At 29.4% G+C, this 13,344-nt stretch overlaps 1 protein-coding gene across 4 annotated transcripts; it reads left to right on the forward strand.

The window, feature by feature from the left end:
- Nucleotides 1-77: 77 nt before the first annotated feature.
- Nucleotides 78-12,921, forward strand: LOC141457237 (protein MMS22-like). 4 transcript variants are annotated; one of them, XM_074133946.1, is made up of 21 exons: nucleotides 78-393; nucleotides 1,406-1,643; nucleotides 1,758-1,907; nucleotides 2,048-2,198; nucleotides 2,686-2,901; nucleotides 2,972-3,085; nucleotides 3,292-3,465; nucleotides 3,554-3,783; nucleotides 3,865-3,959; nucleotides 4,032-4,201; nucleotides 5,629-5,893; nucleotides 7,238-7,354; nucleotides 8,285-8,495; nucleotides 8,610-8,694; nucleotides 8,782-8,970; nucleotides 9,615-9,689; nucleotides 10,025-10,172; nucleotides 10,240-10,466; nucleotides 10,542-10,741; nucleotides 11,475-11,666; nucleotides 11,939-12,921. In XM_074133946.1, exons 1-21 carry the CDS (start codon nucleotides 345-347, stop codon nucleotides 11,994-11,996), a joined length of 3,354 nt encoding a protein of 1,117 aa, XP_073990047.1. In that variant the 5' UTR covers nucleotides 78-344; the 3' UTR covers nucleotides 11,997-12,921. The 4 variants fall into 4 exon arrangements, with proteins under 4 accessions (XP_073990047.1, XP_073990055.1, XP_073990027.1 ...); XM_074133926.1 differs by having other exon boundaries at nucleotides 83-393; nucleotides 9,615-9,785; XM_074133936.1 differs by lacking the exon at nucleotides 78-393 and adding an exon at nucleotides 650-851 and having other exon boundaries at nucleotides 9,615-9,785.
- Nucleotides 12,922-13,344: the final 423 nt, after the last annotated feature.

The raw sequence follows: 13,344 nt of genomic DNA on the forward strand, positions 1-13,344 counted from the left end.
ATCGATTAGTTGGGAATCGATATTGCGAGCAAAACCGAGAATTTCGCCTAAATGACCCCACTTATACTTTATTTATAAGTTTTAAAAGGAAAAGTATATATTTTAAATTATAAATCTTTGTTGTAAGCAAAATAAACGACTGATTGGAATTATTTCATCAATTACCCGCCAATTGCAATAAATGGAAGGTTATATTGTTTACTAATATTCAAAAGTAAAGGTTCTTTAAAATAAGGGATGATAAATGGAAGAAAAGCTAAGACCAATAATTTCTTTCCTTACTTTTATTTTTAAATGTTAGTTTTAATATCTAACGATTCAAGCAAGAGAATTTGACAAGTAATATGGATGAATCCATTTTTCTTCTTAAAAAAAGCGATGAAGAATTTGAGGGTAAGTAACTTAAATTGTTAACAGAAAAAAGTGCTTAATTATTAATTTCGAATTTTTTTTTACGTTCGCAGAGAATTAGAAAAAGAAGGAAATTTTCTAACCTTATATTTTGCTACATTATTTTATTATTACATTTTTTGGGGGGAACATTGCTATCCGGGAGTAAATTTGTTTTAATGGACAGAAGCTAATATGCAAGCGCATGAGGACACACCTCTCCTATTTGATCAACTTTCTCCAGTGGGAAGCTGCGCCGTTAGTTTTTTCAGCCATGTCCAAAAAGTGTTAATTATTGAACGGAAAATTTTCTCCTTTAGAGTTAGAAAGTTAGAGTGACTACGATAATTTTCCTAAAACTTTACAATATTTGATATATAATTGAGACCCTATGTACAATATAACACATTATATTGTAAACTAGATGAAACTTTACTTAGTTTCGTCTCTTCATGAAGAAGGTATCCATTTTTATAGTGCAATAAAAAAATATTAGTAGATTAGTTAATTATTGTATTTGCTGACTCCTGTAATTGATAGGTTTCAATAAAAAAGACTTTAATGTACTTTAGTGTCCTTATTAGAACTGTTTCGAGTAGGATTCCAATGAGCTGTCAAATTTGAACTGCATTTAGTTCAGTTGGATAGGGTTCTTACTTTCAGGGCGAAAAATTTTGCAGAATGATAATGAACTGATGTTTGAACTTCTTCCTCATCCTCCTTATTTCTCATACTGAAAATAAGTGCTTGGCATTTAAAGTACTTCCATGTACTAGAGTAATGATGGTTGATACTTTGAACGATAAACTAGTAAGTTTTAATTTAATGCTCATTTAAGTGAATCATCCATAAACTTAGATTTTTGATTCACTCTATTAAAATGCTATTTTTCCTCTAGAACCATAATCAAGAGCTGAGGTTCCCTTCACAAAACTACTTGCTGAATTCTGAATAAGAACGTGTAACTATAAAAGTTATCTGATTATTTCCACTAATTAGTGTTAATCTATTTCAGGAAATTACGAATTTAAAAATAGCGTGCTTTTCAACTGTAGGGGTGAAGTGAATATTAAACAGATGCATTTCCCTAGTGATAGTTATTTAAAATATTATGAAGGAGCGCAACTTGAAGACATTACTCTTAAACCTCTATCATCTATGAATAGATGCTGTGACACGTATTTGTTCGGAAAACGATGGGATTACGGCTCGGTTTTGTACAAACATTTAGACATTCTTTTTAAAATGGCAAGGTTTGTAGTAGAAAAAATATGTATTATTTCGATTGTAATTAATAAATTTAGAATAAAATTATTATGATAAATAATTTAGAATTTAGTTAGATTTAATTTATAAACCTTTTTTAGCCAAGAGCTTATGCAAATTGAAGAAGGTGCCAAATTGCATAATTCTTTAGGAACAAATGCTGAAAGAGTGTCAAACAAATTAATAAATTATAAAAATTCAAGATTTTATTGTGTGGAATTGTATTTGTTTATTGAAAAGTTCGTCAAGTGGTCAGTTACCATGTTTTACTAGATTCCAGTCCTAACATATTCCATAAAACACAAGTTTTTTTTTGTACAATTGAGTGATACATGCTTATTTGAAGTTTTAACATGTAATTATTATTTTTAACATTAACTTATTTTTATAGTTTATGCAGTTCGCCAGATTTTGTTTGGATGTTACAACATATGTGTCCTCTAATAATTAAAAAAATGAACACTTTACAACGCCAATTAAAACGCTTTACTGACTTACCTGATTATGTCTATCTTCATGGATGTAATTCGTTAGGAAATAAGGTAAAAATGCAAAATGATTTACCGAGACATTTTTAGCATATGGCTGTTTTAATAAGAGATAATTTTACTTTCATTATTTACTGTCATTATAATGTTTGTAGCTCTTAAGATGAGGTGATTTTTTTTGTTTAGGCGCGTCAACATCTGAGGCCATTTGCGCCCAGAGCTTTTCTTAGTTCTCTGCCTTCCTTTGTACTATTCAGCTTTCAATTTTGCTCATTCTTATTTTACATTATCTAGGGTATAATAAATAAAACTGTTAATAGAACTGAATCTTCCTTATTTTACAATTGTACTTTGGTTTAATTTAATTATTCCATTTATCTCGGACCTCTTTGATCGATTCGATAATGGAATGTACAATATTATTGTAGATAGGCCTGCAAAATTCCGTTAATTATTTAAATGATTGCCTAAATTTTAATACAAAACTAAAAACTATTGAATTTAACATTAGTTTGTTTTTTTCATGATTTCATTTTTTCAGATTGCTCAGCCCTCCTATCATCTGCTTCATGTTTATCTAGATCTGCGTTGGTTAAATATTACATTGTTATTTTCTCTTTCTAAAGCAAAGGAACTTGTTAAATTCAACTCAGACTCCACATTATCCCAACATTCTTTTGATTTAAGTGCAGTTTATAAAAGCATACAACAATTAATTTTTGAATTGTTTGATATTATTGTCAAACGTTATGAAAAGGTATTGCAATGCTTTAGATTTGAATAATGCCATATTGTTTTCAGATTGTTAATAATAAATTTTGATTTAGATAGAAATCAATTCATTGTATAAGAAATCGCCTTTCGTATGTACATGTGTCCAGGAACTGTGGGCCCTCCTTCAGATACTTTCAGATACTCTGTGTAAGAATAATAGTGGAAAAGTAAGTAATTATATATTTATATTTAATAATAATAGTGTAATCTTGTTAGTTTTTGAAAATGACTTAACTATTTAAAAAAAAAAAATCATAAAAAATGAAACTCTCTAAATAGGTAGAGCAAATATTTATAAAAGTAAAGTAAAGTAATCGCCAATTTTTTCAGGCGGGTATTAACAATTTAATTCTTTAATGTTTTATTTTTGTAGAAATTTTGGGATTTTTTGTCAGATTATATAAATGAAATGAACGGTTTTCAAAATAATTCATTTCTTGAAAATGATAATGACGCTGTTTATTCCAACCTCTCTTGCACTTCAAGGATTACTTGCAGTTTGTGGGCATTATGCAGTATTGCAAATCTTTACAAGTTAGCTGGTTACGTTAGTATAAAATGAAATCTTTATAATTTACCTGATTTCTTACAAATAGAAGTTACGATTTTTGTTTTGTTTTCATCGTAACTTGCAGGACGTAATTAGCTGTTATCCCTTACTGGAAGATTTACTAAAAGCGATAGGAACTGAAGATATGACAGAAAGTTTAATGAGAACCTGCCTTACATTTATTGAAAAAATATGTATAGATATATGGGAACCCAAAGTAGAACCACTAGTGCTTCTTTGGGAATATTTTCAGAAAAAGTTAAATAATTCTTTTTACATTCCTGGTACTACTCCTGATTCTCTAGCAGTTGTAAGGTATATTTATAATGTATTTTTTTTTACTTGAAAATTTATGAAATTTCTTGAATGATAAATTTGTAAAATCCTCGGATTTAGTAAAAATGCCAGAGGCCTACTTAATCAAATAAAATCTTTTTTGCAAGATATAAATTTTGTTCGAGATAGTTTTCAGCACTTTTTAAGGATTTTAGGTAATTTTATATCTTGTTATGTATGTTATTGATTACAGTTTTTACCAAAATTGATATGAATTTGAAATGTAGGTTTACATTTAGAAAAAACGAAAGATTCGCCTAAAAATTGGAGGCTGATTAAAGCTAGAATATTCACAAAATTATCGCCGGCAAATGTAGCCACCTTGAGTCAGATTGGAGAATATCATTTTGTGTCCATTTTTTTAACGTTGGCTTTAACTCTTGGCTATACTCAGGTGGTAAGTTCAGTTTAAGCGAAATTTATTATTGCACAACTGTTATGTTTTACACATTTCAATCTTAATATATAAACTCCTAACCACAAAACAATGGACTAATTAGTTTCTCAGTTTCAATTCTTTAAATAATCACACCTATTAATCTACAACTTTGCTTCAATAATTTCTACCTACTACCATTGCTGCTACAGGCCAACTTACCCGTAGGCCTAATGAATCACAGATCTCTATTGGCTCCTCTCCCAGTTTCTTACTTTCTAGCTCCCAAACTCTGTTCTAAACCTTAGCTCTCCAACTCCAAACGGAAAAATACAAAATTGTATAGATAGGAAGCCATTTTACGTGTCCAGGTAGATGCTGTGACAGTTCTTAATCTCTGTTGTGTCCATTTAAAGGCCACTATAACTAGAAAATATTTCAATGGTCGGTAGGCCCGTCAGAGTGTATACAGATTTTCCCAGCATACTATACAGAGCTGTTCTTTCCATCCCTTCAAATAAGTTAGAGCGAATATTAATTAGGAGTACCACTTTTTTAACCTCTTCTGCCGGTTTATTTGCACATTTATTTATTTATTTTTTCACGCTTATATAGGCTTTAACCCATAAGAAACAAAGCTTAACGTTGCTCAAGCTTGAATAATGTGCTTCTTATGTGTTCGCTAAGCTGTCAGTGGATTCTGGTGTTTCTCAATGAATCATTGCACCCTTCCAGAATTTTACCATTTTTATTGTAGCGGATGTCAAAACAGAATACCTTTCAAGATTCTATTTTGGTATAATTTATTTTGGCTGGATAAGCAGTCCTAAATTAAGGTAATTTTTTTCCTGGTTTCAAGAAGAGGTTAGTTGATAATTGCATAAGTACAGTCTGGCATTAAAGGTTTTGTCTTAAACTGTGTTCGTCATCATTTTCCCAAACTTATACTTTTTTTGGGGGGGGAGGGCAGGTATTAACTTATGGCTAGCAAGCTCTTTCAAATGCCTTTATCACCATTTCATACAGTTCATCAACACACTTTTCCTTATTTTGATTATTGCGAACCAAGTCAATTAAATCGTCTAACCTCTCATTTCTGAAAACAAAACATCTGTATTAACATTAACAAAGTCGCATTACTGCTTATGTAACTCCTCCTTAAGTTCTTACCAATCCGCATTTTTATTTTTGTATACTCAAGTTTACCTAAGACGTTGGAGTTGCATGATCAATTTCCGGTTGAGCAGAAGTTTATTTTCTTCAGCCCAATTTGGAGAAATTAATTTTATAAAAATTTCTTTCTATATAAAATTTCTGTAAAATTTGGTATTTTATCCACAGTAAGTCTTGTATTTTTTTTAAAATGTAAATTAACGGCAATTTTTGGAGAAATGCAAATTTTTAAAGTAAGTTGTTCAACTTTTTTGCTTTGTATTTTTTTTTTTTAGGGAAACAAAATGATTGAATTAGGGAATTTATCCAAAAATTCACGGGGAAGTATGAATATTGAATTAGTCAAAGGGCAACTTGCTTTTATTATAATTATATTTGAAAATAATGGCGATGCTGAAAATTTAATTAAACCAATTGTGGAACATGTAAATACCTTATCTGGAATCGAACATATTGACAAATTAAGATTGTTTGCCGAAGCAGTGCAAGATATTTTACAAAGCCATGATTGTTTGGCAGTGGGACAACATTTGTTGATAGGTAATGATTATTATATATTTTATTAGTTAAAGTGATATTATATTAAGAATTAATTCTTTATCCTAAAATGTTTCGTTACTATCATTGTGCAACAGGCATAACTATTGTATTCGCTTAATATCTCTCTCTTTTATATATACATATATAATTTCAGATATATATATATATCTGATTAATATACATGTATATAAAGTAAAGTAATCACATATTTTGTTCAGGCGGGAATTGACGTCCACTATCATTAGTGGACATGTATGTAATATAAAGTACGAGTATATAATATATACTACTTTTAAATCTAATTGCACTTCTTTTATCAGTATTACAGTTTATGTTAACTTTTTATAATTAAAATTAATATTTCTAGGGAAGGGATTAGCTATGGGTTAGCATACTGGACTCCCACGCGGAGGTCCCGGGTTCGAATCCAGCAGCTGGCCCTTAGATTTTCTCTTCCTAGGAGCTTCTTACAGCTCACTGTCCGGTGATGGACAGTGTTGTCTGTAACGAGAGAACACTGTCCGGAGGCCGGCAGTGCACTGGAAAAAGCTCCGGGCGCTAATGACCTCAGCTGTTGATGCGCCAAAAAAAAAAAAAAAAAAATATTTCTATTTTTTAAAAGAAATTTTCATCTCTAAATGAGCACTTCTTTTTTCCCTCCAATCAACTTGTTACCTCATTATGAACAATTAGCATCTTTTTCCTACCACCATCTTGTCTTAGGCAACTTCGTAGTTTATTATGGTGCAATATTGACTAATTTCACTCATGCTGATTTTTCTTTTAACCAAGTTGGTACATCTTTGTTTCGCAAATTAGACTTTCTTTCTTCCAACTTGGATTTTATTAATAGCAATTTGATCCAATTTTGGATGTGGTTTTTACAAATGAGCCATTTACTGCACAAATCGATTTACTTTACTTTTTGAAATATTTTAAATTTAAGTGTCAAAGCACTTGTTTCAGTCACAGCTTTTTATATTTAAGCTAAATATTGAAGATTAACACCATACAACGACAATTTTTTTTTGGCTATTGGATAATAATAAATTTATTTCAGAAACCATTTTGTATAACTTCGTGCTGTAAGTAAATTGTTGCAATAAATCAACTCAAATTCACTAGCAGGCACTAATTGATTACGGTAAATTTATTTGAATTTATATTATGATCGGCATTTTAAAAAACAATGTACATTATTTTGTCGCATTTCTCCAATTTTTGTTTTATGGTGTTAATCGAGTTGTACTGTAAACGGCTCAAATATTTATATGTAAATTGCGTATGTATTACGATATTATATAAATAAAAAATCTGTTTTTTAATGTACTTTTATTCTATTAGATGTTTGGATGGTCAATTATTTATCGTGTTGCTCTACTATGGAGGGAACTAAACTGCTAATTTCTTTATTGAGAATTATAAAACGTCATAAAGAGTTAATTGTTTTTCAAAAGCCAGGTAATTTTTAAACATATTACTTTGTGTTAATTTACTATCGCATTGACTGTTTTACTACTATGCTAAGTGGTGAGCTGAAATATTAAAACCAAAAATGATAAAGACGTAGTACTCAAAAGTGTATTAAAGTTAAACCGTTGACAATTTCAGACTGAAAACATTTACTACTTGATACACACCAACTAAATTTATTGCCAGTTTAGTTCTGAAAAATACCTCAGGTCTCACTTGTTCGTTTTCAATTACCCAGCAATAGAACAATATTTTCTAGTAATTTTCTATAGCCTAAACATACTCTCCCACTGAAGGTGAGCCAACTTTCAACTCACAGATTTCACGACTTTCATTTTATAACAAATGAATCTCACAAGCCTTTTCGATAATCAGTAATTTTATAAAAATAATTTTTTAATTTTTAAAAAAGTGTCATTCATCAACGATGCCTCTAATTCTAATCAAAAATTAAAATATGCTGGCTATATTTAGCCACTTTTCCTTGTTTATTTACTCTTTGGACACCAGCTTTCAAATAACAAAGTTTTTTCAGTAGATTTAAATTTAAATTTGTTTAATTCTATTATTAGTTTCTCGCCTAAGAACTCTAAAATTCTTTCTAAGAGCTCAATTCTTGTGGAGGCAATTTTACTGGACAAATAGTTTATTTTGGGAATTACCCATAAACGACGCCTTCATTTTCTTTAAAATTTTAGGTGCCTAATATTTAATTTAAATATGATTTTTGACTATAGTTGCAAAATAAATAAATAAGTAAAAAGATATGATTTGATATTAGTGAGTTAGAACAATAATTTTTAACAATTGCGGTAAGAAGAGTAGAAAAAGCGTTTCCTAAAAAGTTTGCTTTTCTTTAAAAAAAATCTCTTCTTTTACCTACAAGAAGGTTCTAATAGATTCTTTTATTTCTTGCAGAACCACAGTTTTTATTGTTCATTAACAAATTATGGGCCCAACTTGAACCTTACTTGAGCGCAATGCTGCTGGCATCGTCGCACTCAACAATTCCCACTGAAGCATTAGAACTCGCAGCAGCATTAGCTATGCTATATCATAATTTAGCTTGTCAGGAAACATTTAAAAATATTTTGTCTTTATTTTTATGCCGCGAAGTTGCTGAAATAAGGTAGGCTTTATATATACCATTTTACAATTTAAAATGATCAATAAATCTATAATTAAATAGATGTACAGTTTCTGATTTTAAAGTATGATAGTGATTTCTATTCTTTCATTTCAGTTTGATAAGAAATTTTTTGTTTCAATTCATAGAATATTTTGGAATGAATAATCTTACACCATATTACAACAAAATGATAATTAAGGTTTGTGTAGATTATTTTTAGTTTATTATGGAACAACACATTTAAATGACGAGAAAATCTCTATAAAACAAAATGTTTTATTTTAAGGCATGGATTCGTTGTTGTTTTTTTTGCGCCTGTAAAGAAAGTCCTGAAATGAGACAGCTCACTACATTTATTTTAACAGTTCCTGAAATAAAAAATTTATTTGATGGATATGAAGAAAATTTAAGTTCTTTGGAAGAGCCGTTATTAATACTCTTTGTGTGCTTACAGAATAAATACACATCCTTAGAGGTATATTTTAAATTCTTATTTATCTTTAAATTCGTCATTATCTTCGCCTATAACGTGAAGTTGTTTATTTATTCTCAACAATAGTACTGTGAAAACTTTTTTATATTGTGTGCTATTTCTTTGAAATTTGAATATTACCATGAAATTGGTTTTCGTTGTTGTAGACTGTTTACAATATATAAAAATATATTATTTTATCTGAAAAAGGCAGAAGTAGCGAAAATATTCTTTACATTTTCTTTCTTTTTTAATTTATATTTATGTATGTACAAAAATGGCTTATATGAATACAGATTGAAATATGTCTTTCTTGCTTTTTAAAGTGCACACTTGTGATAATCTTCATGAAAGAATTCGTATTTTCATGTAGGCCATATTCTCTAAAGATTGAGTTAAGTCTCTTATTTATTTTCGAGGGATCTGGTGTCGGGTAAGTTCTTAACTTCTTAGCGTAGTTCATGCTCTCCAAAACAAACAATATAAGTTTTTTCAACAACAAGTATGATAAGTGCTTTTAGAGAAAGGAGCCTTTTATTTCCCCTCGAGTTGGGAATGTATTCGCAGGATTTTTCTTTTTCTTATTTCTTTCTTATACAGTTAAAAAAGCCATTCCAAGAATTAATTTGTAACTTTATTTTGTTTAGGACATTTACAAGAAGCAGGCCATACGTGAACAGTTATTAAGTTATATTGAAGGGCTGGAGATTTGGGTTAAACCGGTAATTAGTAATCCACGAAACGTAATTCAAGTTAACAGATTATATAGTACAGTAGGGAACATGTTTCGACTAGTTGCTCCTCTCCTTTATGTCAAGGTAGAAATAACTTAATTCTATGAAAAGTAAATACCTACACTACTACTGGCAGCTTATTCTAATGATTTCATTAATGTGGCTTATCCCACGGTAATGAAGAAATGAACGATTAAAATAACTACTAGAGAGAATCATTGCTGGTATTCTCTGCAGAGTAAAATATTCAATTGTTGAGATCAAAACATGTTGTTCTAATGGTGTATATTAACTCTTTTTTTTTTGTTCATTGTATTTTGCAGTCCAAGCCTAGTACATTGTTGCAACAGTTAGTAGACCAACTTCTTTTGCCATTTGCTGTTCATAATCCTGATACTAAAGTACATGAAAATATTATTGTAGCTATCAAATCATATTTGCATTTATTTATTCAAGGCTTAATGCAATTGTGTAAGTATTATTTCATTAATACTAAGTATACCTAAAAATTATTTTTCTTAAGTTTTACTGCGCTCAGGCCCCGAAGAGGATCATTACATTTTAAGGATTCTAAAAGAATTAATAACGATATACGTTCCAAAATGTCTTTATTCCTCAAGAAATAGTACATTTTCTCAGACAACATTTTCGTTAATAAGAGAATTTCAAAATTTTGATTTCAAGTTAAAAACATTTATTCTAAAAACTGTTTGCAATATTTTTCTGAAAAGAAGAACTAGAATTCCAAGTGATCAGGCTATATTCGTAAGTTTTCAGAATATGTTTATTTATTTGTAGTATTAAACTATTAGTTTTTTCTCATACATTTTATCTTTTCAGGGTTTAATTTTCGTAAGAGAAATAATGAATTTACATGGAAAATGCGAAAATGTATTTTCTTGTTTAGTAACATGCACTTTCGACCGCTTGTGCGATGTTATTATGTATTGTGATGAAAATGCTTCAGTTCATCGGTCAGCTAAAGAGTTAATGAAACTTTTCTTAAATAACAATTCTCTCCGAATAAATAATAACTTAATGTAAGAATTTAAATTTAATAAGTAGTAATTAATTTTAATTAGTTATTTGATCCATCATAGTTTATGTGGTCAGATAGGTGATATAACTTGACCAAAACATACCGTTGAGGAAGTTCTCTACTCATACCTGATTATTCGCTTATCGATGAAAATCCAAAAATACAGGAAGACAAAAACAAGAATGCTTTAATGAAAACTAATTTGCCCAGCATTATTAACTATTCAACAATTAGTTGTAATCGTTTAAAAATTCAAGTAATTAGCTTCCTAGAAGTCTCTAACAGCTGTTTTCCAGAGATGGACAGTTTTATACAACTACAGAGCAGAGTCCGGAAGCCTAAAGTGCAGTGATAAAGTGTCCAGACACCAAAGAAAAATAGACAACGTGCCCTAATTAGAAAAGATTAAAATAAAATATACTGTAAAAATGAATTTAGTTAACTAAATCTTATCCTTTTTGACATTGAAAAGTAAACCTCGTTACTTTAACGTTAAAAATCTTACAAATTATGAACAAATTAATACTTAAAAAATGTATAAACAAGGAATTACTCAAAGAGAAATGGTTAGTAATTAGAAACCCGCTTTTAATATTCGTCCAAAACATGAAATAGAGGTTAATTGATATTTCCTGCTTGTTATCTATTATACAGTATTGATATCACAATTTTGTTTTTTTGTTTTTTTAATTAACATTTTCACTTAAATATGTAATTGTTTTCTATTTTATCAGGGAAGATGTAAAGACGGCGCTAGCTGTTGTAACAAACGAGAATTTGGCTTGGTCCTCAAAGCAGGTATTTGAATTGTTGACTTTCCTGTCATCGGAGGCTCCAGATATTGTGTTAAATTTTTTGCCAAAATTATTGCATCTTATTAAGGAAGTGGAATTAAAGCGAGGAGTGGGTTATGATAAAACATTAAGGTATAGCTTTTGCATTTCTTCTAATATGATTACATGGTTAAAACCTTAGCAGATTTCGTTTCAAGAATCTATCGATTAAATACATATGAAGGCTGCTACTTCAGTTTATGTAGAAAGTTTTGGAAATTAGCAAACAACAGATTTTCAACATTAATTTATTTTTGTTATATTAAAACTGTCCGGTAGGTAACTGAGGTTCATCGACAAAAACTGCACGAAAAAGCGCAACGTTGAATAACACCCAACTTTGACAATTTTTTTTTTTTTTGTAGGATTGGATTTGAGAAAATAGAGCAGCACTTAAATGTTTTAACGAAAAGAATGGTATAAATAATTTAATACATCACACCATGAAGAAGTACGATAGCTCGATTTTAGAAAGGAACTCCAACATTTTCCTTACTTTAAGTTTAAATGTTTCACTGTATGATGAAAGCCAATCAATGTAAAAACAAAAGCTGACAAAAGATGTGAAAATCCTTAAAAATGGTGCTATTTTTTTTTGTTAATTTCAAAATTATATCCATTTATTTGTTATACTATTTGTGAGGTCCTCTTGTTTTTGAATCAGACGCTTGGAAAATTAAAACCATTAAGTTTTCTGACTCATTTCAAGCTGAAGATCCACATTGTAACTTTGTTCCTTTAATGCACAAAGTTGAGGTTCGTTATTTTTAAGTGAGGAAATTTACCATTGATGATTACATTTTTTTTACTTAAATTGAGTTTAATTATTATGTAGATCTTTTCGTAAATAACTGTTAAAATTTAGTATTTTATTATGAACTGTTTCGTGAATCGTTGGGCCTTAAAATATTAATGTTAAGTAGGTTTTATCAGCATTTGGTTGGAGAAAGACTTTTGGAGACTATTTTAATTGTTATTATAATTTTTATATATTTCGGATACAGTAATGAAAATTATTGATGGTCAACTGGCATTTTTCTGGCCATTGCTGGTCAAATCTCACATTATTGGAAGTTGTACCTATTTTTAAAGATTCTTGATATTTTAATTTTATGTGTATATATGTAAATTGAAAATACTAGTTGTTATTTGTAGAATTTATTAGTCATATAGTATGTAATATTTGATTTGTATAGCGAAATAGTTTTCATATAACATCACTACCAAATTTTCAAGTATTTAAGGCTGTGATGTGAATTCAGTTAGGAATATAAGTTCTTTTATTTGTATGTATATATTAGTTTTATCATTCTTATATTAAATTATTATTATTTTTTTTATAATTTCACTAGACATGTTTTACAAGATAAATAACCAATTCTCCTACCAGCTAAAAAACAAAACATGAATTTATTATTCTGACATTTATCTCTTCAATTTTTTCAACGTTAAATCAAAATTCTTGAGTAATTTTTCAACACTGTTGATTTTGGAGTTCAATATTATGCTGCCGATAGTAGCGATGATTCAAGTTACTTTGAAGTGGTGCTTTAACGTTACACTTTGCCTAAGCCTCTTAAAGTGAATTCAAGATATCACATTGTCTAACAAGATACAGAATGAACCATTTACAGAGCACATCGCTAGCAAGTTGTGAAGGAATGTTTTCACGTTCTGCTTGTGAAATTTAATCCTTAGTTAATATCTTCATGATTCCTCACTAATTCGTCAGGAATTACTCAATTCTACTTGTGTTTGGAGGGTGGATTTT

This window comes from Rhodnius prolixus, unplaced genomic scaffold, assembly GCF_049639745.1.
Source record: "Rhodnius prolixus isolate KJV_2025 unplaced genomic scaffold, Rpr scaffold_1, whole genome shotgun sequence".
Classification (NCBI taxonomy): domain Eukaryota; kingdom Metazoa; phylum Arthropoda; class Insecta; order Hemiptera; family Reduviidae; genus Rhodnius; species Rhodnius prolixus.